At 36.8% G+C, this 27,245-nt stretch overlaps 1 protein-coding gene across 2 annotated transcripts in view; it reads left to right on the top strand.

Moving 5' to 3' along the window:
- The window catches only part of LGR4 (leucine rich repeat containing G protein-coupled receptor 4), an 81,007-nt gene that overhangs the window by 49,752 nt on the left and 4,010 nt on the right, over positions 1–27,245 (top strand). For both annotated transcript variants that reach the window (XM_088175432.1, XM_014889813.2), the window contains exons 3-17: positions 4,816–4,887; positions 6,363–6,434; positions 15,766–15,981; positions 16,628–16,699; positions 18,111–18,179; positions 18,757–18,828; positions 18,914–18,985; positions 19,633–19,701; positions 20,117–20,188; positions 21,306–21,371; positions 22,036–22,107; positions 22,968–23,039; positions 23,333–23,458; positions 24,604–24,725; positions 25,280–25,354. In XM_088175432.1, coding sequence (XP_088031558.1) covers positions 4,816–4,887; positions 6,363–6,434; positions 15,766–15,981; positions 16,628–16,699; positions 18,111–18,179; positions 18,757–18,828; positions 18,914–18,985; positions 19,633–19,701; positions 20,117–20,188; positions 21,306–21,371; positions 22,036–22,107; positions 22,968–23,039; positions 23,333–23,458; positions 24,604–24,725; positions 25,280–25,354 — 1,319 coding nt within the window. The remainder of the gene's footprint in view (positions 1–4,815; positions 4,888–6,362; positions 6,435–15,765; positions 15,982–16,627; positions 16,700–18,110; positions 18,180–18,756; positions 18,829–18,913; positions 18,986–19,632; positions 19,702–20,116; positions 20,189–21,305; positions 21,372–22,035; positions 22,108–22,967; positions 23,040–23,332; positions 23,459–24,603; positions 24,726–25,279; positions 25,355–27,245) is intronic.

A 27,245-nucleotide genomic window follows, 5' to 3' on the forward strand; every position in this document is an offset into this window, starting at 1 on the left:
ACAAATGGAAACTAAAGTTCTTTTCTGGAGGAAACACTTGCTGGGCATCATGGATTAAATTATCTGTGAGGCATTTTCAAAGATTACTTCTGTTGTGGGAGAACTTCAAGAAAAATTCAAGTTTGTATTTGGAAAACACAGAGAACCTAGAAAAGGTGGAAGTTAGGGACAGGCATGTAAAGATAGCAGAATAGTTCAATGTAAGACAGCACAAAACATAGAATTTGCAAAAATACAGGTGGACAACCAGTGTAATGTTTTCCAATAGGATGAAAATAGGTATGTAAAAGTTGGATAGCTAAAAGTGGATGTTGGCCAGGCAGAGGAATAGTGATGGATTATGAAGGCTCAGGCTTGACCGAACCTTGAAATAGGAGTCTTGGGTCTTACCACAAAGCAGCTAATGTAGAAGTAAAAATAATAAATCATGTGCTTCATTATGACATACTAGGATTGCAGTCTGTGTCACTATTTGAATTTGATCTGTGGAGAAAGTAGCCAATATAAATTATTAGAGAGAAGATAGAAAAGAGAAAAGGTTAGGAGCATTCCACCAAGAGGAAAAGAAAAAACAAACCCAAATTCCACAGAAAAATCGTTTTCTGTATGAGCGTAAGACCTTCAGGTGGACAGGAGGAGATGAAACGTTTTGCTCAAGTATCCTAAGGTTCACTCCTGTCTGGGATGCAAGACAAGAAGAGAGGTTTCCAAGAAGTTTTATTGCATCCTGTCATAATAAGAGTGATGGTTTTAATTGTTACAGGCAAAAATGTATCCTTGGAACACCCTCCCTGACTTTTGGAGCAACACCAGTGATTAACTTGGCTTGGTTAACATGCAGCTGGGTTGCCAGACTCATAATTGCAAAAGTTTTAATTTCCCAAAAGAGAGAAAACAGTATTAGCTCCATTTTCAGTGCAAGAAACTAGACTTGCTGTGTACTCTGGGAATCGGCCACCATGAAATGCTAGTGTTCAACGACATTGTATCCTGATGTCTGTAATAACAGTAAGGTGTCCTCCACATCTGGAGATGATTTACTGTGTCACTTTAAATAATGATTACAGAGTATTGCTCACCTCTGTATGACAGGCTAGCAGAAGTATTTTGTTCTTCATGTGTCCTACTCTGTTATCCTGCTAGGCTGAAATTGAGTCTGTAAATTTGAGTTTGTCCAAATTTACCATTAAAACACTAAATAGTTAGCTTTAAAATAAACATAGAAGAATAGAACATTCAATGCTAAGCAATTACAGGAAAGATTCCTACTGTGGCCCTACATTACAGCTGTGACTCCACTGGAGGAACCTCCAAGGTTTAACTCAGATGCAATAATTCCAGATACCTGGAATCCTTGGCAAAGTCTCCAAACAAGGGGAGTCAGGATTGAGTTAGCAGAAAAACTCATGGTCAGTGTGATACACATTTACATCCCACTTTAGATGATGCCTGCTGCTGTGTTTCTGCCTTGAGAAGTAAGAGATAGCAAATAAAGTTTTTTGTGGCCTTATAGCATGGCAGGACACTTTACAATTGTCTGTTTAATTAAATTTTTACTGTCTTTGTGGGTGAATCTGTTTTGCAGCCCACTGCCTTTTGGAGAAAGAGCTCTAATTAATGGTGATGTACCATGGTTCAGTGGCAACAGATGGACTTTCAGACTAGGTCTCTGTAACCATTTCCATTAAGAATGAAGGGAAGGATAGGTGTTCAGCCATTGATAATGTAAAGGTAGGACTGCCTTAAGGTGCTGCTTTATGGCAATGTGAAGTTGTCCCACCATAGAGCAGAAATTTCCAGAGCTGCTCTCAAGCAGGATAATGAGTCTTGCTGCCAGGAGATGAAAGTTATGTCTTTTCTGTTATGTTAGAGTTTTGGCCTTGGTAAAACTGTGATTTCCCTTAGCCTATTTACCGTGTGTGAGAGAGAGAGAGAAGCAGAGGTGCTTTAAAATTATATAATAATAATTACTTTTAAGACTTGCTGAAAGAAGGTAACGTGGAAAACCTTACTGGATGATTTCAATTACATCCTAATTTATAATGCTGTATGTGTGCTATCAAATTTTCAATTGTGTCTTTAAAATGAACCTGGTTATGTAAAGAGAAACATTTCCATACTTCCAGCTGCTGCATGGGAAAAGTGTAGAGAGCAATGTGTGATATATTGATCTTTGCCATCTTAAGATGGAACCTCCTCATGAGCAGCTCCCCAAGGCTAGGATGTGAACGATAAATGTATATTTGGCAAACTGATTAGCAAAGCCTTTCCACACTTCCTGGAACACTGCCAGATAGTGGAGAAATGGAAATGTAGTTGATCACAAGGGTTGGGTCTTTTCTGTTGGTTGGAAAAAGGCTGAAGAAGCAGGAGTTGCCTTGAGGGAAGCAAAGTCCTACTATTTGAAGTCAGACAAGTCTTGCTCTGGCTCAGCTGTAATTTGTTTCCAGTGCTCTTTAGGTGTTGTTAGTGACGTTCAGGTTGAGGGATACTATTCAACTGTATTTAGTTTAGCTTTTTTAAAGCTCAAGTAATAATCCCCAGTCTATTTGGGAGAGGGAACAGATGCCTGACAAGCCTCACACACACCAAATTAATGGGCAACCTTGGCAGAGCTGCAGCCAGAGCTGCCTGACACATTTTCCAGGGCTGCCACTCATTGAATTGTGTAATATGTAATCATAGGAATGTTTGTATGCAAAATGATTAGGTGGTACAGCCTCAGCTGAATTTGGTTTGATTTAAGGATTTGTATTTTGCTATTTCAAACACATTTTAACATAAACATGTCTTGTAGATTACTGGCTCTCTGCTGTAGAGACCAAGCATTTCATCAGTACTTCTTTCTGTTTACAGTGAACTTCTTAAGAAATTATTAGAAAGAAAGATGTGAAGTATTGCAAACCCCCCTCCACATTCCCCCAGATAAGTTAATCAAGTTGATTTGGACATCAGCTGACAACAAAATGAATATTAGGGGAATGTTTAGTTGCCATTTGGAAACTTCCATTAATGTTAAAAATTCTAAGTATTTGAAAAGTTGTGTCCCAGCTCTAAAATTCTGAGGTTGCTTGCAGACGGGAGATTTTAAGAATAAGCATACATAGATTCTTCTTATTTTTCTTCTAGTTTCAGAGCTGTTTGGTTATACTCAAGCCATGCAGACAAACTTTTCTCAGCAGTCAGCAGATGTGGGGGTTTTTAAACATGCTTGTAGTGATGTCAGAACGAGAGCAATTGGGGGGTGTGTGAAAATTACTAGGACTAAAAACCAACCTCTGCCTTAACAAGCAGGAGGAACACAGTTTTCTAAGAAGTAGGATCTTCTGCTGTCATCTTCTTCACGAAGGTGTTCTTGTCCTCTTCTCCCTTGGTTTATAAATATAACCATCTGCATTTGAAAAATGGATTTAATAAAGATAGCTAGTATCCTCTCTATCAGGCAGCATTTTATTAAGTCACTAATTCTGTTGCAAGAAGATTTATGTAAGCATTAAGTGCTTTGGTAGTGTCTTTTATATAGTTAGGGAAGAAGATAAAAATGTAGTAACATTGCTATGTTCTGGTAAGCTGATACTTTAGATGTTGCTCTTGTTATTTCCTTTGATTGCCTCTTTGAAATAATATTTTCCCTTTACTGTGTCTGGCTTGCTTCACAGTGCCTTGTAACAGCAGAGGTGGGTTTTGATATTCTGTAACCTTTGTTAAAGCACATTGATTGTTTTTTAATTATTAACACTTACTGGATTGTACATTGTATTTCCACAGATGATTTCATTGCACAACCTTGTTCAGCATTCCTTTTGGTTAGCTTGGATATGAAACCCAAGTCTAAAAGCAAATATTTGGGTGAAACTTTTGCATCTTTTGTCAGTTATGGATTACTGGTGTTTTGCATTATTGTCTTTACCCTTGATAAAATACAGCTATTAGCAGCTTAACCCAGGCTGGACTGCACAGGATCTGCTGGTTGGGGAGAGGTAAAACGTTGAAGAAAAAAAAGAGTGAGAGAAAGAAGGATGAGTTGTTTGGAAGCAGCTGTTTTGACTGCTGTTTCTGCTTTCCTGCTTTGTATTCTGGAGCTTCTCCTGTCTTTATTACTTTTAATATCATGGTGATTTTCATAATTTACTTTGTGTTAATGTCTAGCCGTCCAAATTTGAAACCATCCACATTTTGAGAGAGTATGTATTGCTGAGAATCCTATTCCGTTTTTCCCTGCCCCAAAAGAGTTCCCTTTCCTGAAAAGTTCCTCCAAATAGCTGACCAAAAAGATGAAATATTACCAATATTATGTCTTGGTCATATTCATCATATGTCCTGTCAACTGTCCGCACTGGGTGAGCATACCACTTGCTTTTGAATATTGTTTTCATATTTGGGATTTCATATTCTCATAAAGACTTCTGCTGCTTTGCTGTAGTATGTAGCTGGTTTTAACTTCATACTTTCTTGAGAAACTGCTGTATATATTAAAAACATGTGAGTACCAGAATTTGTGTTTTAGTGAAGCAATGCTGAAAGCCAGAGAATTGTGTTGGTAAATGCACTTTCAAACCTAGTGCCCTAAGAAGGTTCTTCATCATTCTAGGGTGTGTTTTTTCTAGCACGTTTGCAAAAGAATATCCACAAGGCTGAGTGATGCATCCTCATTGTTAAAAATGTGGTATAAGTAAAATAAATATTGCAGACTTGGAAGATTGTGACTATAGCATAATTGCTTGCAGGATTTGATACAGGAGTGATTTTCCTTGTTAGATGGTTGTAGAAGTACTGTATTTTGTGACTGAAATTACTATTGCAATTTTTTTCCAGGCGACTGGCTGGCAATGACCTTACTTTTATCCATCCAAAGGCCTTGTCCGGGTTGAAAGAACTCAAAGTTCTGTAAGTAATTAGGTTTTAGAGTTTCATAGCTAGCTGTATGCTTTCTTAGTGCATAGGCAGACTGTTTACTGGCAGGCTGGAGGAAATTTTTTTGCCCTCTATCCTCTTAAAGTATAGCTCTCCTACTCTTTTTTGTCTTTACAAAGCCTGCTGAATGTGGTTAAGATGACAAGATGAACTTGACTAAATTATAATTATTGCATTTTATTAGAACACGTCTTTGTTTCTGAAGTATATTTTGTAGCAGAAGAATCAAAGGAAAAATCCTAAAAAGGACATAAAAGCTTTTGTTGTTCTCCACCCCTTTATCATATTCTTGTCAGGTGCCCTGACATTATCAGGTAGTACTGTTACTTAATAGATTCAATATACTGTTTTAATTATGTTCTACTGGCAGTAGAAAAAATTGCTGTAGTTTGATGCTCCTCTAGGTGAAAATGTCTTACTATTAAAAAAAATTTTTGCTTTTCTTTCTGAGATAAGAATTTTTATGACAGTTGTTTTTCCATAGCTAAGGATAAAACCGTTGTTTAAGGTTTTAAAAAACTCTATTTGAAAACTGTAGCATTTCTGATGATGTAAATACTTCCAAATGCTAGCAGGGTAATAGGTAGTTAATTAAAGAGATATTTTTTAAAAAATGGCAGACCTTGAGGTTTTAAAGAAAAAACCAGACACTATTACCAGGGTACAGATTAGGGAACTGTCTATTTGCAATACTATTTAATATGACACTTTGTAAATTTAATGCAAAGTATCAAAGCTCTTGAAGGCTTATCCATTGCAATGCTAACACCGGAGGTGCCTGAAATTCTAGCAGTTCTTGGAAAAATGTGGGCCATGTCTTAATTAACAGTTAATTTGTCTACTTGAATTTTTACCCCAGTATGCACCAAAATTGAGTAAGATTTTATAAGATTGTTTACGTTTTCTTTATAAAAGAACTCACATGACACACATTGTCCTATAAGAGAATTTTGAAGAAACTCACAACAGTATAGCTTAATTCAACTTGGCCCAATGGTGCTTTGTTGTTAGTACACTTTTTCAATTTAATTGTTAATGCATTGTGTATTGATGTGACTTCAGTAAAAATTAAAGGTTTGTGTGTTTTCCAGCATGTATAAGATAATTCCACAAGAAAACTATAAAATATCACCTCTTGTAGCAAATTTGTCCTAGTATTAAGTTGTTTAACCTCTTCAGTGAGTTCCCAAGGGAATTTCAGCATATTGTGTCAGAGCTTGTTCTCTGCAAATTAATGCTGTTGATGAATGAGTTGTAAATAAAACTGAAATATACCGTTTTCTTGTTTCATTGTTGCCTTTGGGTATCTGGTCTTGATAATTCTACATGCATTTGCATACCCTAGAAATCTGGGAGACCATAACAGGACTATGGGCTTTTCTGTTACCTCTACCTTTGATAAAGATGATTGTCAGATTCTACTTTATTAACACAGTAGATTTTTACAGAACCCTACAGAACAATCAGCTGAAGACTGTACCTAATGAGGCCATCAGAGGATTAAGCGGCTTGCAGTCCTTGTAAGTTGCCTTACTTTGGTTTTGGGTTGTTCTCCAAGTTCCATTTTCAATCACTGTACACCTTTGCTTCATTCTGTAGGGTTATGAAGTATAATAATGTATGTGTAATAATGGACCTGGAGTTTCTGAAAGTGCAATTGCAACTGGAACAAAGTTTCACAATTAAAATTCACGAGGAATTTTATTTATCATCTTTGGTGGAGTGACCCAAATGTAAACTCTTTCAAAACTCAAACACCAGGTGCAAGATTGTTGTATGAATGCAGGGGTGGTATAGTTAAACTCTAAACCCTCTTGCACATCCTGAGGTGTTTAAGCAATTCTTACATGTTGTGTAAAAATGAATGATGCCCAAATCCTTTGTATCCAGAGCAGAAAAAGGGATTTCTGGGAAGAAGTATTACTTGAGACATGCATAGTACTGGTTTTATGGGAAGGTGTTGAAATCTCACAGACAGTTATGAATACCTCAGTGATTATTGCTAGTTGCACATAAGGTATTTAATATGTGTTTATACTATCTCATGGCTTATTATGTTTTATAAAGCATTTTAATCAGACCTTAATAGTTAGTTACAGCTCTCTAGGTGGTAGATGCCTATCACTGTGAGGAGGAGGAGGAGATGGGAGGGGCTGCAAAATTTTTCCTCCTTCCGACTTGCCTCCAGAGAGAGAGAGAGGAGAAAAGAGAGTGTAAATCATCTATTCTCTCTGTTCCAAAGTTCAGGTTTCTGGCCCAAGACCCAGTTTCTTTCAGATTAGGGATGTTTGAAAAAAAAAAAAAAAAAAAAAAAGTAGTATTGCAAAATAGATTTGCAAACTATTGCACAACTTTTGCAAAGGTATTTTTTGGCATTCCTTAAGCTTGCATCTTTCCCCTACTTCTTGTAGCTGCTTGGATATTCCATTAAGTAGTGAATTCAACATCCACGTTTCACTGTTGTTTTAGTGTGTGCAGAGAAGAGAAAATACCTCTGTCTTGGTGCAAATACTATGCATTGTAACAAAAGCCCTTCAAATTGTAGGATAAGAATACCTTTAAGAATTTAAGAATTACCTTTAGTAATAATTTAAAACAAAACAAAAACATCTTCCTGGCTTCCAGCATTTCTTTGATGCCAAAAAGAGAAACTGCTTTAGTAAAAATGTTTGTCTACAAATCATCCATTTCATTTTCTGTGAACATTCTTTTCTATACATATTTGCAATAATGCTTGTTCTCTAATTAAAATTTAGTATTTTAAATCTCCAGTTGCTGGAGATAATTTGATAACAATTTTTATGTGCAAAAGGGAACAAAATTGAAGAGAAAAATAACGTATAAACGAAGCCATCATCTATAATTTTTAAAAAATTCATCATGTTCTTTATAGTTTTGGAAAGATGACTATATTAGAGCTATTTCTGAAAAAGCAAACATTTTAGTTTTAAAAAAAATAGTAGGATGATTATGTAAGATTGTGTAAGGTCATCATTATAATCACTTAACCAAAGCATCCTTACAATTAAGTTATAATAGTAACAATTTAAAATGTGGTGAAATTTCCCTTTCTAGGAGCTTCATTGTTCAAGGGCAAATGATGAACTATATCAATTTTCGGATAGTGAAAAAGGAGGAAATTAGGTTAGTAAGTAGTAGTAGCAAGCTGCTTGTTCCTTCTTTTTCTGAGGAAAACCAAATTAAGATTTCCAGATAACTGTTGGAAATATGGTGGGCAAATCCAGTCTGGAAGTCACTGGTATCAGAATCACAGAATTCTGAATTGGAAGGATCACTGAATCCAGCTCTCTCTAATGGTCCACACAGGGATTGAAGCTGTGACTGGTGTTAGTAGCAGCCTGCTCTAACCAATTGAGCTCATCTGGCAGGCTCAGGAAGATATTGTCATGGGCTTTTTTTTTCCTTCCATCCACTGATGTGACTCAGCCTTTGGTTTGTCCCTCTGTCTTCCTGAGAATATCTGTCTGCATTGCAAGACCACTGTAATTTGTTAGAATGGGCAGGAATTTTAGAATAAATTGAGTTTTGGGACAAGTGTAGTGGGAGATGAAAAGCATTTTTTTCTGTGCAATTTGTTTACTTCACCAGAATGCATTTCTGTGATGTTAATGAATTTCAGGAAAAGTTTGTTAGCGTTACTCATTCATAATTACACTGATTATGCATATCCCCTAGTAATGCAGATAGCACCTTCTGGAAAAGGAATATAAGAATGGTTCTCTGAATTTGGTGTCAGCATCCTGCTTTATTGTATTAAAAAAAAAGGAAAAAAGTTATTTATTCCCCTCCCTAAGGAATTTTTATGAATTCAAAACTCCCAAGTTGCTGTGAGCTTCTTTTAAAACAAATAACTCATTGCAGAATATATGTTAGAAAATCTGTTTCTACTCTTTTATACGATCTCCATCCCAAACCTGCAAGTTTAAACATTACTGAACTGTCTCTCTTTTGGCAGTTTCCCAGTTTACTCTGAAGTATTGACCAAGAGTATTTTTTTCTTGGTAAAGGCACAAATTACTTCCTCATAAAACTTCATAGTATATTGATAATAATTTCATTTGAAACACCTTTAAAACTGTTTTCTGTCTTAATGTGTTCCAGTTTTTAGCTTCATAGGTATGTGGTATGTAATAACAAACTCAGTAAACACAGCAGGGTGGAAATAAGGAAGATGGTTATAGGAGCTTCATGATCTGTAGTGTTTATATTACAGCTGATGAGTAGCCAGCCTGGTTCAGAATACTAAATAACAACTCTTTCTTTTCTGTTTGCATTGAATATTTTCCCAGCTCTGGCCTCCAAAAGAGAGTTAGAATTGGGTTCTTTATATGGAGGTGAAATTTAGCAAAATTAAGGAGTTTTCTTGAGTGGAAGCTTGCTGTGTAGAAACCTGGAAAAGTTTGTCTGGCAGGATGTATGCTCACATTGCAGGATGCTGTGATAGGTGTGACTGTGGGACAGCTCTACCGAGGGAGCAGCCACTGCTTGTCCAGCTTGTGCTTGTCTCTTTTAGTAGCAGAAAAACCTAACAAAGAGCTTCACAAGTGTAAACAATAGTCTTGATGTATTTTGATTACTGCAAAGCATCAAGAGGATGTTTTTGTTATTACAAAGCTATGAAGTGGTACACTTTGTATTTTAGATCTGGAAATGGTACTGGTGAGGTTTATGGGCAATCTGAGGGTCATCCAGAGAGCAGGAGGTACAGCACAGCAGTGTGTGAAGCTGCTTCCTCAGAATGACCCAGAAGCCATTAAAGGAAGTCACTCCTTTAAGTGCCTTGGCATATTTGACTGTGATGACTTATTTTGGTAACACTATTTATTCTGAGCTTTGACCCAGAATCTGAGGATTTGTAAATTGGATCTGTAAACTGCTGCAATTTTTAGGCTTGCTGTGACTGAGCACAGAAACCCAGCTACGTAGGACTAGTAGGAATATTCTTGTACAATTGCCGTTGTGTAAGAAATATTGGAACTACACTATTTAAACAAAGATTTTCAGGTGTTTTACAAAGGAAAACTTTATTCTGCTTGAATAATAAACCCACAAACCTAATTGCCACTGTGCATTTGCCATCAAATCCAGGAGTCTTTTGCAAGCCTGTCAATATCTGCTAATGTATTCAGTATGATTTATTATAATTGTAGTTCTACTGTCCCAGCACATGTGCACACTTGTCCACATGCAGGGCATATTAGAGCATTCTGCAGCAACAGTTCAGAGCACTGCAGCCTAGCTGTTCTGCCAGATTCCCAAACTGTGGGATTTGGGATCATGCCAGTGCAATAATTGTGATAGCTCCTGTCTTTCTTGTTGCGTGGGTGTTCATCTGAGCTGCACAGGTAAGTGTCTTCATGCATGTGATCAGCAGTCATTTTGTGCAGTACCTGGTGGCAGTTCTGGCTCCCTGAACAGCTTGATCTGCTCACAGCAGGATCATAACAAGTTTTTCAGTCTGCGCTTATCTTAGGAAGCTGGAGCAGGTTCGAGGCAGGTTAAGGCAGGAGGCATGAATGTACTGAACTGGGATGGGATAATATTTTCTGGGAGTGGGCATCATCTTGGCCCAGGTAGGAAAGACTAGGGTCCTATTATAATAAATCAGCTGAGACTCCATTTTCTTCATGCAGGAAAAGTTAATTCTTTATTCACACAACTTATTTTATACAGTTTTTACTGACCTCATGAGCGACTCTAATTGGTTAATGGTTTTCTTGCCAATTACTCCATTGGTTACTAAAAGGTATTTTACTTGTCTATCAGATTTCTCTATTCTTGGTTAGTTTACATATTTTATTCACTGATTCCTATGAGACAAATTTCTTGTTTATTGCAGGTGCAAACGGTTCTCTTACCAGAATATCTTGTTGTGTTAATTGTTTTCATGCTTAAGATTATTTTCAGATGGGAGCAGGCAAGTTACTTAGCTGCACATAGAAGTGACAAGCTAGCTATTAATTTAGCAGAGAGCAAGGCCTGATTTTATGAGACCTATATTTTATAATTTATCTACCTGACTGCAACAGGGTCCTCATGTAGAACTGAAAGGAATGCGAGCAGAATCATGCTTTGCAGGGTAAAAATGTATGGCAAAAGCATGAGGACACAGAATGGAAACATATTTCAGTCAGGACACATTTAAAATGTGTTCTCTAGCACATATAAGCTACAGTCTTGCATTTCTAGCTTTTTTTGTATTTTATACAGATCAGGTTAATATCTGTATTTGTTTAAAAAGTCAAATCTAGAAACATTCTGCTGGTAATGAAACTGCCCAGTTTTAAGCCATAGTTCATGTTGCTGACAGTTTCACTAACGTAAACCATAAATGCAAAATGTGTCAGAAAGGAAGATTCCTGAGAGAATAATGCAAACATAATCTTATATCAAAAAATACACAGTTCTGTTCTAATTCTGCTATTTTCTTCTTAAAGAGTGCCTTAGGGCTCCTTTTGATAATTTTGCAGTTCTGCATTACAGAGTCTGGAAGGACAAGACATGTCTGTAGGGACAGTAGTGGCTGTGGAAGGTGTTCTTCAACAGCAATGACTAGATGAAGTTAGGAAGCTTTAAGTGGTTTTATATGTAGTATGCTCCCCTAACTGTGGCAGGTGTCTTTTCAGCTAAGCAACTTTTGGTGGTTTGTCTTCAGAGGTTTTTTAGTTTCCTGCTTTGTGGTTATTAAGGGGTTTAAAGGGCATCAGCCCTTTAATTTAGTCTACTGTGTTAAAATATGGGATTAATCAGAATGGGAATGGAAGAAATTGACACGTTTTCTCTTTAACCTGCAAACCCAATACAGACTTAAATACACTGAGTATGTTTTTCTTCCTTGAATGTTTAGAGTTAAGAATATATAAGAGCTCTTCTGAGCATATCTGATTGTGTTGAAAAAACTTTAAATATTCTGCTTTGTATACTGCACATATTTTTCTATGCCAGCTTTACCTTTAGAAGGCGTTGTGGTTTTCTTCAAAGTGAGACAGAAACAAATTTTTTTGGGGTGAATTTCAGGAGTTCCTGGGATTATTGTAGCGTTGGGGTTTTTTTAAGTGTCTGCGCTTGCTTAAGGAATTGCTAAGTTTAAATTGAATCAGGGAATTATTTAGAAATTGAGTGATCAAAATCTTAAATGAGATGGTGAAAGTTAAATAGCATGTAGGCAAAATTACCTGAATCCTCTGTGGATACTTTGCAGCAAACTGACCTCTGACTGGTACCACCTTAACATTTAGATGGAAGAAACAGATGTGCTGGCACATCAGTACTAGTGATTGAAATAGCTTTGGCATGTATCATTAGTTTCTGAGGGCTGCTGTAAATTTGTCTTTGAATAAAGCAAATCCTTGTATTGATGTTCTCAACTTTATAATGCACAAAGAGCCACGGCTTGATACAGTGAGCAAACTCTCAAGAGTGTTTTAAAGTACCTATGTTAACATGGGTTATTGCCTCCCATTTTAGCAGCATTTCCGAGGTACCAGGCTTATCAGTACTCAATTTCAAGACCTAAAAAATCTACTCTACTATTATTGGAGTGATTTCTTTGTAGTTTTTGAAGGTGCACTTTAAAGAGCAATGTTGTTTAATGATTGCCATCGAGCAGAAGTGGTTTAACACAAGAGCTGGGAGTGATTTGCCTTTTATTAACATCAGCAGTAAATTCCTGCTGTACAAGGCTGTTAATTAGGCTATTTAGTTAAAAGTTAGGCTGTTAAAATTTCCTGGTCGCTGAAGCCTGGAAGACTGCCTGTGGTCACAGATGAGTTAGTGAGGCTTGAGGCTGGTCCTGGAGGCCTCTCAGGTGTTACCTATAGGGGCTGCAGCCTGTCGGGCATCTGCCCTAAGCAGTGTGTGTACATTTGTATGTAAAATTTCATTTATATGTGTGTGCTAGATTTGGAACTTCTAATCATTTGAACTGAAGTAGGCGTTCTTACTAGTTCTGGTTTCCTTAAAGCAGAGTCAATTATTTGAAGACCTTGCTATGTCCTGTTTCAACAGTATATCAAATACTGATGTAAGAGCTGTTGAATGTTTAGGTTTCTGTCATCCTCCTGCTCTTTTCTTCTGGAATTGGTGCTTGTGTGAGGAGGGAACATGAAAGGAATAAAAGTGACAATGACAGCTCCACAACTGATGTCGTAATTTATAGGCTAAAATGTAAAAGTCTCTCTCAAGCCAGTGCCTATAAGAAAGCTGGAATTGGAGTAGCTTCTGAAAGATTAAGGTACATGCTGCAAGCTCTAATTTAAAGAATATACTCATATCTTTAAAATCTAATGGAAAAAGACAGTCTTTCTACAAGTCCAGTCCAGGAAAAAAAAAAAAATGACATATTAGGCTCTTAGGAGAAATGAAGGAACACGAAAAATTGTGTATGAGGCCAAATAACTTAAAAATATCTCTTTCACTTTCCAAGCATCCCTGCTCAATGTTAGTGGTGGGTGGTGGTGTTCTTTCCCCCCTTATCTTCCCTGCTGTGGGCTGGAGCAAATAAATACAACAGATTGGATGGCTGTGGAGTCATCAGTTTAAAGTATGGTTACTTGGGTGCTCGATCCACCTGTTGTGGGGGACAGAGGCCTTGGCAAAGCAGACTAAAAATTCAGGGTCTGACATCATCTCCATGACCATGTCTGTTCTCCCTAGCTCAGTTCAACTTCCTCGTGTGTCTGTTCACCTCCTTCATTAAGGATGGGAGAGGAGGAGCAGGATGTGTGGCTTTTTGGTGTTCTTTTGTTTTCCAAAGTCTCCTAGAATAAATGGAATTTAGCAAGGCGCCAGTGGAAGTGAACTAGAGGAGTAGGCACAATGGTTGAGGCCTGTCTCTTGGGTATGCTGCTTCTCTTAAAAAACTCAAACCAACCCCTTCCCCCAACAAAAAAAAAACTCAGAAAAGAAAAGGGGGGAGGGGTAGAGACAAATTAGAAGACTAGGTATGTTTATTCCACTGGGAAATAATTCTTTGATCTTCAGGAAGCTATGTAAATTTAGGAGAGAAGAAAGTGGTAATTTCTAGTTGCTTTTTTTCTGAAGAAGAGCCTCAGGCTTTTTTCCTCTCTCCCCTCAACCTCTTTGTTTTCTTCCTTTATTATCATCAGACTTCAGTTTCTCTGAAATGTTCTAGTCTCCATTCAGCCTAAGAGCATTCAAATAGAATATCATACCCACTTGTCAGCCATGGGGCAAATGAGAAGGGGATGACAGTATAGGAACCATCGGATTTAACTCCTTGACGTACAGCTTTAGAGCTAATGGCACCCCACTTACTTAGGAGAGAGCTTTGACTGCAGATAATTTTGTAAGTTCTCATTTAATAGTAATAGTATATTTGTTGCTTAATTGGATGTATTTTTTGACTTTTTATTGCATGGAAATTCAGCTGATGACTTTTTTTAATAATAATTTGAAATATGCAAACCACGTGCATCACAAAAACAAACCTGTTTTAAGGAAAAAGATTAAGTGTGTTAAATTTGTGATCAGACTTGTCTTCTGCATTAATTCTTAGGGTTGTCTTCTCCCTTTGAATTCTGCATGTCCTTTAAGTGTTGGGATCCAGATCTATTGTGGCTTTTGCCTGGGGACCAATGCAGTAAAATCACTTGGTCCACACTGCCTGCCCAGAGAAGGACAGCATGAATGGCTGGAGGAAATTACTTCTGAAACTAACCCAACTAGACTTTCAAGAGCATATCTGATCATGGCTTTAGAAACCAGAGTGCTAATGTAATTCCAGAGCTGTGCTGATTTGTATCTTAATGAGCAGCCGTGTTAATGGAGGAGGGTATATGTGTTCTGTCTCCCTGCATGGCAGCACAGTGCACCGTAGCTGGTACAGCAGTCATTTCAGATCAGTTGTGCAAGGTGCCTTCTTTTGTGTTTGCAGTAAATTCAGCTGTACATTGGCCTAGAGACAGCCTTTAGGTCAAATATTGCTCAGTGCTCTCTGCTCTGTGCTTTCTCAGACCCATTAAGGTGCATGGACTATGAATGTTTTGCTTCTTCTCAGGATATTGAATAACCTCTGGGTCGTAGATATGTCCCCTTGTCCCCTCTTAGATACTGCAAAAATTAACCCTGTCGTGGCTGGAACCAGGACAGTTACTATATCTAATTTTACAATTGGCATTCATTTAGGTAAAAACTATGATGGCAAATCCAGTAATGTATGATAGTTAATAGTGCTGACAGACTATTTTGCATTTTGTTGTGGAGAATGTTAGAAAAGATCAGGTTGCAAGAGAGCAATCAGTTTTAGTTGAGATGTTTTATTTGTTGGGATAATTCATAACTGACTTTGTTCACAAACAGCTTTTAATAATCTTCTCTAAAGTAGTTGCTTTGTTACTGTATAGCAGTACCACAAAACAAAGCATACAACAGTATATGATGCTATAAACAAGGTTAACGTAGGGATAATCCATTTAAATGAGTATATGCCTCTGCAGTCTTAGATACGCTATCAAGCTACTGTTTTAAGGATTTGTTGCAGTGTTAGAAGCTAGGGGTTTTGTGGGAGATGCCTTATAGAGTTAGTAATTCGTTTTCATTAGCTGATTATAAGCATGAATTTGTTCAAATGCTTTTTAAAAAATGTTGGAAAAGTTTATTATGAAGCTTTATTTTATGGGCTCTTCATTTGCCTTGAAAGGGCTTTCATGCATCTTTCAATAAAACTTCAAACTTTACAGTATTGAATTATTTCAGTGAAAGGTACATAAGCTTGAAAAAGATGTTCATGAAGAGTAGGACTTCAGCTGCTCTTTTTGCTGATCTGTAGTTTGTGAGTTTGTTACATGAATTCTTTTTGTTTTAACACAGGCGTTTAGATGCTAACCATATTACTGCCATACCAGAGGACAGTTTTGAGGGTCTTGTGCAGCTGCGTCACCTTTGGTTGGATGACAACAGTTTGACAGAAGTTCCCATCTCTCCTCTCAGCAATCTCCCCTCTCTGCAAGCTTTAACACTGGCTCTCAACAAAATAACACACATTCCTGACTATGCATTTACCAACCTTTCAAGTCTTGTTGTTCTGTGAGTATTTCATAGATCACTTTGCTTTTTTCCTCACAGTTTTGATAAAGCTAGGGTGGCATTGAAAATGTTACTTTGCTATGTTTTAGCTCAGTTGACTAGTTAGTAACAGCCTATACTGCCAACATGAGATGATACCATGTATGTTAGAGAACCTGCTGAAGGTTTGATAAAGACTTTCTCCTAAACAAAAAGTCATATAGGCTATGGGTAGTGAGATTTTATTTCTGTAGCTCATGATATAATGAATATTTCAAAACAATGGATATCAGAGGAAGCTTCCAGAGATACTTAATAAGAAAAAAAAAATTATTTTACCTGAAACCTGTTTCTTTGTAGTCTTAAAATCTCCATGGAATAATATGAAAAATTAGTTCGATTTAGATTTCTGTGTTTGTTATATTTTTATCACATTTCTGAATAGTGAGTAAAGATTTAAAATAGGTTATCTTGACTGCAGGCAATCTATTGTTTTTCCATATGAGGATGAAATATTCTGTCTGGAAGTGAAAGATATTCTTCTGTGTAATCCACCCCATGCAATGATTCTTTTCCTAAACTATGTAACTCCCTTGATTTCATAGAAATATTTGCTAATTTGTTAACTTATATGAAATCATTCACTTGGTTTGGTTTTGTTTTTCAGACATCTTCATAATAATAAAATAAAAACTATAGGAAAACACTGTTTTGATGGATTACACAACCTTGAAACCTTGTAAGTATGCTTCCTAAAATAGTTCGTGGTCAGTATTTGTCTCAATCTCAGCTTAATCAAAGTTGCCATATTGATATGATGAAAGTTTTGCAAATCAGGTGTATGTGCCCTGTGCAACACATGCCACTGACACTTAGGTCCAGCTCAGGTTTTGGACCTGAAGGGTGGTTTCAGTGCACTGCTCCACCAAAAACTAATTAAATGTGTTGAGAAGCAGGTAAATATTAGCCTGGGTGAAATGTCATGCTCGATAATGTGGCTCTAATGTTCCTAGCCCTGGTCTAGCTGGTGTATCTTTGCATAGCACTCTGCTGAGTCAGGTGGATAGATCACAAGTGTTTGAGTGGCCCCATGAGTGATAAGGGATAAATACTTGTTTCTCAGCTTTCCTGCTTTGTTAAATATACATGGGATACATTGGCAAAGCAGTTGTGTGACAATAGGAGGTTTCTGAGAGGGTCTCAGAGGGCTGTTGCTCTACTGTTCCTCATCCTAAACCTCCTGAGTGCCTCACTGGCAAGGAATGGCTTTCAGCTGCTTGGGTTACATTTCCCATTTCCCTTCAACTCACTTAGTGAATGTCCAATGAGTGATATCTCCCTCAGCAGTGCCTTTTTTTAATGCTTTGGAGAATGCTAAATAAGTGAAACTAATGAAGGAGGGCAAGGGCAAGCCAGTGACAACATCTGTTAGCATGAGAAGCTTGCATGAGCATGAGAAATGCTGCTTACTTCATCTTGTCATTCTCTTACAACCTCAGCTAAGTGAAGACATGCTGTGTAAATAGATACAGCTGATACAAGACTCTGAAAATGGTTTTTGCCATTTACAAGGAATCCCTTTTGCAGAGGTCCTGACATTACTGCTAGAATAGTGACAAGTTAACTGAGAATTCAACAGATCCCCATCACCAATCTGTCATGAGGTTTTTCTGTGCTTCTAATCAGTTTTTATAATTGGTTTTGCTACACAATCTGCTTTTACATAATGACTTATTTACTTCATTTTATAAAACCTTGGCAAAAAGTATTCTTAGTAAGATGATAATAAAGAGTAGTCATTTGTATCTACCTATTTTTAAATCTTGAAACCGTAGTTCATTTCTGTGTAAATTCTGTTGAAGAAAAATCTGTGAGGTATTGAAAAATATTGAGCTTTGCTGTAAGGAACTATTATTTGACTTAATATGAATAATCCTCTGGGTAATATTAAATCTCTTACCTAAGTTATTAGCTGGTTATAAAGCATGTAAAACATCAGAAGACTAAATCTAAGTTGAAGTTATTCTATGGTCTAGTTAAAGAAGTTCTGAGAACTTTTTTCTTTCATTGGACTGTCTTAAACAAAAAATATTTTGACAATTCATGGTTACTGTTAAAAATTTTATAATATTCTTGCTTTGTTTCTTTAGGGATTTAAATTATAATAACATGGTAGAGTTCCCTGAAGCCATAAAAGCACTTCCAAGTCTCAAGGAGTTGTGAGTATTACTCTCCCTTTATTCTCACTTTTCTTTCTCCTTTTCATAAATAGAAAGGGGCAAAAAATCCTGGATTTATGAATGCTTGTCTCATTGTGCAGGAGCCTAAATTAGGTTAAGTTACGCTAAGTGAAGCTATAATTAAAAGAATATAATCATCATCTAGAGAGGGCATGTGTTGAAAATTATTTTGGAGTTACATAAGCAGGCAATTTATTCAGGAGAACCATTAGCATAGATCTTAATCATGAGAGGGGTTTGGCCTCCAGTAGCTGATTAGGTACTCATTGACAGTGTTTTCCTTGTCCCCTCCTTAATAGCTGAGTAAGAAAAGTGAAAATACAGCATTGCATTTGGTCAAAATAATTTCTTTCTAATGAAATATTTTCAGTTTAGCTGATGTGCAGTAGACAGAAATCATGCCTTTAAAGTTATTCCTACAGATTGACTTAGTCCTATTTACAGTCCTTGTTATGGCAGGGTTGGGAATTGAGTAGATATAATGAAAATGACTACTGGTTGGATCTCCTGGCAGTATAGTTTTAAATGTTGGGTTTTTCTTTGCTAACATCTTTAGGGGATTTCACAGTAACTACATTTCCGTAATTCCTGATGGTGCATTTGCAGGAAACCCCCTTCTAAGAACAATGTAAGTAATTTTCATCAATCTCTTTTTATCCTGTAATGGACAGTGACTGTAAGAACAAACACTGAAACATTTTTTCATTTTCCAGACATTTGTATGATAATCCTTTATCTTTTGTGGGGAACTCAGCATTTCAGAATCTGTCAGATCTGCATTCCCTGTAAGTACCTTCTTAACAAAACTGTACAATAAATGGATATGAAATGCTGTGGCTAAGAACTCAAAATAAATAAATTTTCAGACTCTTTCTTACATTAGCGGTTTTTTTTCAGTAAGTTAATAAATATTGTTATTGTTGGGAATATCTAGTTTCTTAAGAAGCTCTATTAAATATGCTCTGCAACCTTTTTTTTAAAATTACCTTCATAAGATACATAACCCAAGGCCAAATGCTCAGATTCTTAGGTAAACAATCTGCAATATGTCCTTGGTGGTTTCTTGAGCAGGGATGTACATTGTGAGAATATTTTGCAGGTTAGCGCATGTATGCTCTTAAAAGATATCACTTCTGGGGGTGATGAATAAGCAAAATGAGACTTTGAACTACAAACTACACTTCTCATAGCACTCTCTCGAGTTTGATGAATTCCAATGGTTTGCTCATGGAGGAGTAATTTATTAAGCAAATGAGTAGCATAAGAAGCAGTGAAAAGACGATCTTTCACACATTATTCAAGTGTAAAATTTGATAGCAGTAAAAATGTTAGAATGTCTCATCGGTGTAAATATCTAGCTGATAATAAGACTGAATGTCAAAATTCAATTTTGTAATAGTTCACAGCTAATTTTCATGGGGGTTTTTTTTAGGGTCATTCGGGGTGCCAGCATGGTGCAGTGGTTTCCTAATTTGACAGGAACCATAAATCTGGAGAGCTTGTAAGTGTCTTACACAGAAATAAATTCTTGGGTTTGCTTCTTGTGAAGTAAATGAAATATGATTAGTGGATCTGGAGAGTAACTGCATATATGTTCTCTTCCAGTCAATAAATGTAATGATACACTTTCCCTCACTGTGATACCTGGATTGCACTTAATGGTTTGGGTTTTTTTAGTCGTAGGGGAAGCTGAGAAAAGCCTATGAAAAGGGCCATTCATACTAACCCCCTCTCCCAGAAAGGAAAAACAGAAAAATTGTCCTCTTCTCAAAAAAGAGACAAAAACAAGAAAAAAATTTCGTTGGTGAATCTAGCACCCTGATAGCATTCTATTCTTATATATCCTTGTTATGCCATCTGTCATAAACAAAACAAACATTTATACGTGTGTGTTTGCTGGGTTTTTTTCCCCACAGAACTCTTACAGGGACCAAGATAAACAGTATTCCTGTTAATTTATGCCAAGAGCAAAAGGTGCTTCGAACTTTGTAAGTATACATACTGTGCCTCTCTTCATACATCAGAATGTTTTGAAAGAAACTTAAATCTAATTTAAAGTGTTGCTTTGAATTTTTCATCCTAGTAGTTCTACCAAAGTTGAAAATGTGGTTTCTTAATTGTTCAAATCAAGATTTTTGGCAGATTTGATATAATGCCTTACATTCCTTAAACAGAATCCCCTTTACAGGGATATGTTACATTTTTTCATATGATATGAGATATATGTAAGGTGGTGCCGCAGAGACCAATCTTCAAATTTGCTCTGCCACCATTCATTCTTAACATAACAGTAGTCATCTAATTTCAGAGGTTAAAGAAGAGTTTAGTTATAGTGCTTCGACTTTTTGTGTTCAGGAAAAGAGGAGAGAGCATCAGGAACCAAAAGAAATGGAGATGAGAATTAGGAAGAAGATAGCAATAGAAAGGCTAGACATAAAAAGTAGTGAGGATGTGTTAAAATTAATGCAGAAATACCCCAACTGGTATTGAAATGGTAGTGAAACCATTAGGAGGATGGGGACAAACTGTGTTTGCAAAGGATGCACACAGGAAAATGTGGAACAAAAGCAAATCCTGAAAAAAGGAGAAGAAAAAATACATTCTGTTTGATAGAAGAAAGACTAGGGAGGAAAAGATGAGGTGGGATTTATTCTCAAACAGGCATTTGCCTTTCAAATAGAAATTTTAAGATTGTTTGCTTGTTTCTAGTCTGGTTTTGCTACATTGTTTTCACAGAACATTCTGAGCTTTCCTACTTTTGCTTAAGCGATTACCAGCACACTAAACAAAATTGGCACCAAATATATGCTTTAGGTACAATTTACCTAGTTTATTCTAAAAAAGCAGGTTATGGATACATTTTTTTAGATTATAACTCTCAGAATTCAGGGAGCATGTCCTAAATGTTTTTAGGATATGTGTATACCGAGATGTAGAGTTCACACCTGTGATTCCCTCTGTGATTTTATCTAAACTACCCTTCGTTTTTCAGCAGAATGGTACTATTAGATAGTTACAAGTCTATTTAATAGTTACAAGTGATGAGATGTTTCAAGTAGAAAGGAGTTGAACTAAGCACCCTTTCTCCCATTTTGTGTTTTGAAGGGACTTGTCTTATAACAATATAAAAGCCCTCCCAAGTTTTAAGGGCTGCCACACCTTGGAAGAAATGTAAGTAGAAATAAGTGTTGTTTATTTTTATAAACTCGTTAGTATTCTGAGTCCACACCTCTAAAGACTCTTTTGCTTCATGTTTGATCCTAATTTTCAAAAATTAAGGACAGAGAGAGATAATACGGTGATCTCATATGAAAAGTGTGCTGGACAGAGAATTCAACCACTTGAGCTTTCCTTATTTAGCGAATGCTTAATTATTCCTGTGGCACAAAAGACATGAAAGACAAATCTTAATCCTGGATTTCATAGTAGTATTGCTATGCACATAAATGGAATGGTTAGAATATGCCTAAAAGGCTCCATGCAGAATGGAGAGTTGTTTTGAATTTCAGTATGACTTCAGTGTTCACACAGTGTTATTTTTAGCTTGAAAGTAATTCAGTCCACACCTAATAGTCTCTTCTAAATTAAATGAGTTGTGAATTGGGATTGGGCAGAGGTGCCACGAAAGTGCTTCAGGCTTGTATTAACATATAATATTATATATTATATTATATAATATATATAATATAACAAAATATTTGACAGTCTGTCTACAAGGGAAAATGAGTAAAATCTTGTCATTGATAAGGCTAAACCCATCCATTAGGAGACACCAACCTATCCCTTTGTTTGAAATTAGCTAATTAAGTACTATTTCTGCTTCTTCCCTTTGCAGTTCCTTACAGCATAATCAAATCCATGAAATTGCAGAGGACACCTTTCAAGGACTATCCTCCCTTCGTGTCCTGTAAGTCCATATATATCTGCATGCTGAGTAAAACAAGATCATGTTTTTGATTCCCATCTAAACTGATGTCAGGGTTTGGTGTTAAAAATTTGATTGATGGCAAAATGCCAGCAGCCAGTTTCAGCCCTGTTCCTTCTACTCTCCATTTTATTTTTCTAGCCTATAAAAATATTTTTATAAATATGAAGTCTGAAAAATGCGAATTTTTCAGTGGTCCGGTATTTTGCATTGTAACCATTATTATTTCATTATATAGTATTTGTTGGAGAGATCCCATCTGTTTTTCTCAGGAGAAGTAGATAAGTAAACAAAATTATCCTCTCCCCTTACAACTCAAGTTATATTAAGTTAGCAGGAAAAACAATCCAGAAACATACAGGTATTTTAAGAAGAATGTTATAAGTCATGATGGTTCAGCAAAAGCTGCAGCTGGATTTGAAATCCAGCAAAGCAGATGCTCTTCTGCTTGTTCTTTTGTTGTCTTCCCCATCTCTGCCAACGTGTCCTGCTACAGATGCAGTTGTCACCAAAGTGGTCATCCTGGCACCTTCATGCTGGGAATAGGTGATGCCAGAGCCAGCCTCTGCCTTGGGAGCTCAGGTTGTGCTGGTAGTGTCAGAAAGAAAGGGAAAGGGAGCAGGAATGGGAGATGGATTCTACTTCAGCGATGAGGTGAAGCAGGATACAGCTGCATTACCAAGGAATTTGGCTGCTATTGCACCTGGCTGAATGGGAAGAGAGAGGGTATGTTCTGCTTTTCTGATAAAGGCATGATATATTTTTCACCTTGGCTTTTTTCTCAGTACAATGGCTGTTACATTTGGTGAAACTACCAAAATAATCTTTGGCATTCATTGCAGGGACCTCAGTAGAAATCAGATCCATCAGATCCACAAGGGAGCTTTCATCACTGTTGGAGCTCTTCTTAACCTGTAAGTAAAAGCTGTTCTGTGCATTCACCTCATCTCTCTATCACTAAACTGCTGAGATAATAAGTATTTCTAGCTTAAAGGTGATGTGTTCATAATTTGTTTAGTATCTGTGAATCAGAAAGGCTCTTGCTAGCTGAATACAGGCAGGGCACACTTCCTTAGAGTGCCTACTGCACTGACAGGCATTTCTAGACCACACCCTCATATGATAAAGTCCTTCCCTACTTTAATGAAATGTATGCCAGAGGATGTTCAAACTTACTTTGTAACAAGTCTTAATATTCACATTCCAGGGACCTAAGTTTTAATGAGCTCACTTCAGTTCCAGTTGAAGGATTGAGTGGACTGAACCAGCTTAAACTCACAGGCAACTCTGAGTTGAAAGAAACTTTGGCAGCAAAGAACTTCGCAAAACTCCGGTATGTTGGTAAATAACAGCACAGAGTGCTTGCAGTACCAAGCGATGTGATAATAAATGGAGCCAGGGTATATAGTACTCATCACAAATGATCAGGCCCTTTGCTGAGTCCTATAGTATCTCAGCATTGGTCTATATAAAGGGCATCTGACTGTTCTGGTATAGAGGCCAGTTGCAGATATTTTTCTTAGGATTTTTAATATTTTTCCTCCACCATTTTTCAGGCAATTTTTTTTATCTGACTTGAGAGTAGTGCTTTGGGTGGATTTCCATTTGTTACTGAACTGAGCATATCTGTCTTTCACAGTGTGGAAAACATGAGCAGACACACAGGTGTCTCATTACAAAATCACCATGCTTTAGATGTATTTTCTTGGAAGAAAATGATAAGAATATTCATTCAAATGGAAACCTGTAATTGATTTTTTTGTGACAGATGGATCAGACAGTGATGAACTATTTTCCATTCTATCTTTCTGCATGTTAAGAAGAAAGCAGTTTGATGTTCCTCCGAAATATTTTCAAGAAGAGAATTCAGGATAGTTGATATTGTAGTCCTGAGTGAAAAAAATTAGATTCTGGTCTGCTATTCCCTCATTGTTTATGTGGTTTCTTTAGAACTCTGTGTGAAGATGTACTTTTTCTCTGCCAGAATAACAGTATGTACCATTTCTGCCAAACACACAAAAAACAGAAGTCTTACTGTGGTATCACAGAATGAAGAGTGAGAAGGAAAGATGTAACACAAGGTTGTGGTCATATGGGAATTAACTTTCTTACAAAACAGTTACTCTTTAATTAGCTTACTTAATGAGTTTTCAGTTTAATTTATACAGCAATGCCACAAACTAACCCTGATCAGAATTTGGTTTGTATATGGAGTAGAAAGAATAGTAGAGAGCTAAATATCATAACATCATCTTTGTACTTCTCACTTGTATACATCACCTATCCTTTATCTCAGTGCAAGAGTTCATTGGAAATGATTATACCTGATCCAATTTGAAATAGTTTTTATCAGCCACCATGAGAAAAAGAAGATTTGAGTTTAGTGCTGAAGTGTGCTACTTCAGTATTTTTAATAGGTGGTAATCCTAACTTTGGTTATCAAGTTTAATGGTCTTCCTTGTTCTGCCTGTATTTCAGGTCACTCTCTGTACCATATGCTTACCAGTGCTGTGCATTTTGGGGTTGTGATTCTTACCTTAACTCTAATACTGAAGATTCCAGTCACCAAGATCAAGGTGCCTTGATGGAACATGAGAGGGGTAAATATTTAATCACACTTAACCAGCATTATTGTTTCGCACCAGACTAGAATAACAGTGTATGTTGCCTTTGAATAAGGGAATATGAAAAATGTAAGCCTTCATAGGTATACAAAAGCAGTCTCTGAAAGTGCTTAGCAATTGCTTACAAATCAGCAGTGCCACGTTCCTTCTAAACACGTGAAAGATATGTTGGACACTCCAAGACTTGCCTATCTGAAAAAAAATAGTAATTAAAAAATACTTAAACTGCAAGTATTGCTTCTGTCATAATTTTATTGTTCTCAGTGTTTCAGCCTTTCTATTCAGACAGGACTTGTCCTTCGACTGTCTACTTCAGGCTCCATAGATCTTTCCCCAGTGATTAAAGATGTTGCTTTGTTACAAAGCCTTCTAAGCAGCAGCTTCTGCTGATCATCTGACTTATGTGGCAAACCAGAACAACTTCACTTGTCAAAGGCTCAGGTGTTGGTGAACTACTTCCATCCTAGGCAGCTTCACTGCCATTTCACTTATTTTTCTTCCTACAACTAACATGTTTTTTACTTTTACAGCTAATGCAGATATTATAAGAAATGTGAAAAATGAGGAATTGGGACAGACTATTATTCACTGTACACCAGCAACAGGTAAATCTTATAATGTGCTTTAGCCACACTGAACTTCAGGCATGGTGTTATGCAGAGAGTTGAGTGCAGAATTACATCTTTCATTCCTGACAGTCATTCTGTACGCAGAAGATTAAATTCTCCAGTGCTTTTGGTAAAACTTGATTTGATGTCAGTATTGTTTTGGATGAGGAATCACAAAGATTTGAATCAGCTTTAGACACATAGCCCTTCATTGGAGAGCTATGATAGGAAAAATGCCAAAATTTCTTTCCATAAGGAGAATTATGAAGACTGTAATGCTCATATATGGAGTCTGCTAATGCACTGCCTCCTAATTCTGCCTTAGTTTTGCTAAGGATATGTTCATCTGTTTCAGTGAGAGTTCAGCCTGTGCTTTAAAAGCTTCACTCAAACTGCTGTCTATCATTGATGGTTTTAAGGAAACCTGATGCCTTTCCAGGAGAGAGGATAAGGAGCATTCATGTGATCTGTTCCTCAGCCCTTCTATAGCCACAATAACTGTGAGCTGAGGGATGTTACAAGTAGCTGGAGTAGACAGTAGCAATCTTAAACTGCTAAAGACACGTGTGCAGTGAATAGTTTTATTGACATACCAGATTTACTCCAATTCAGGCTTGAACAGTCCAGGAGTGTTGAAAGTCTTTGATGTTGCAATGAATATTTTCATTCTAGTCAGCTTTGTTTCTGCCCTTCTCTTTCTCTTACTGAAACTGCAAATTTCTGCACACTGTTCCACTCAGCTCCTAAAGGACTTGCTGTAATGTCTCTTGTTTTCTTGCCTTTGCCACAGCCTCTCCAGAGGATTCCTTCCATATATCTTGTACCCTTTTGTCTACATAAACAGGAACATGTAGATGTAGTATGCTTCCAATGAAGTTACTTCTGGATGAGTGGGAGTTTTCCAAGTCTTATTTCTTTCTCTTCTCCTAACTACTGTTTTATGTTATGAAAATCTGTTCATCTTTTGAGCTATCTCTGGCTTTAACATCCATAATATCACAAGGATTTTTTTATCACAGCCAAAAAAATCTGTAGTCAGAAAGTCAAATATATTAATGTAATTGTAAATAATCATAATCTGAAAGTTGACTTGTCAAAGGTGCTTATTTGCTTTTGATCTCCTGTTGACAGAAGGAGAATTGAGATAGTGTGTTACATGGGTTAAATTTTTAAAGTCTTTAGCTCATTCTTAGCTCAGTCTATGCCAGAAATATGCTGTATTAGGTCTAAAAGAAAGAGCTTGGTCTACAAGTTCACAATTTGCCTTGTTTTTCACCAGTCCCTCTCATACTAACAAGTTTCTATTTCCTGCTGCCATCTGATCGTAAGATACTCCACCATATAAGTTCTGCATCACTGCTCAGCCTGTAGGTCCACTTTCCACTTTGCCTAAAGAATGGATTGCTGAACAGTGGTGCTCAGGTAGCTCAAGTTCACTGAAACATCCTTCTGAGCATGAATTTTTGCCCTCTCCCAGCATGGGCTGGAAATATCAGTGTGAAAGGAGGGTAACTTTAAACTCAAAGGATGGCTGGACTTCGGGAGGAAGACAGGAAAGGGTAGAAGCTTTTATTTGTCTAAAGTACAGCTACTAGAAAAATGTCTTCAAATCGATTTTTGGAAGCACAGAATTGACATTTTAAAATTTCATAAGTAGGAAGTTGTTTTTAAGTCGATCAGCTTAGCAGGTATTGTGTCACATGAATATATTGTAAAGTTAATTATTCTGTCATTGATGTTTTATTTGGTAATACCTGCTAAAAAGGGGATTTACTCCTGATTTTCTGATAATCCAGTGAGCTCCATTATTTTATGCCCAGAAATGAAGCTTGATTATTTAAACAAACAATGGTTTTTTTTCTTGTCAGTTCATTAATTTCTGGAATTT

Source organism: Sturnus vulgaris, chromosome 18 (genome assembly GCF_052056855.1).
Source record: "Sturnus vulgaris isolate bStuVul1 chromosome 18, bStuVul1.hap1, whole genome shotgun sequence".
Lineage (NCBI taxonomy): Eukaryota > Metazoa > Chordata > Aves > Passeriformes > Sturnidae > Sturnus > Sturnus vulgaris.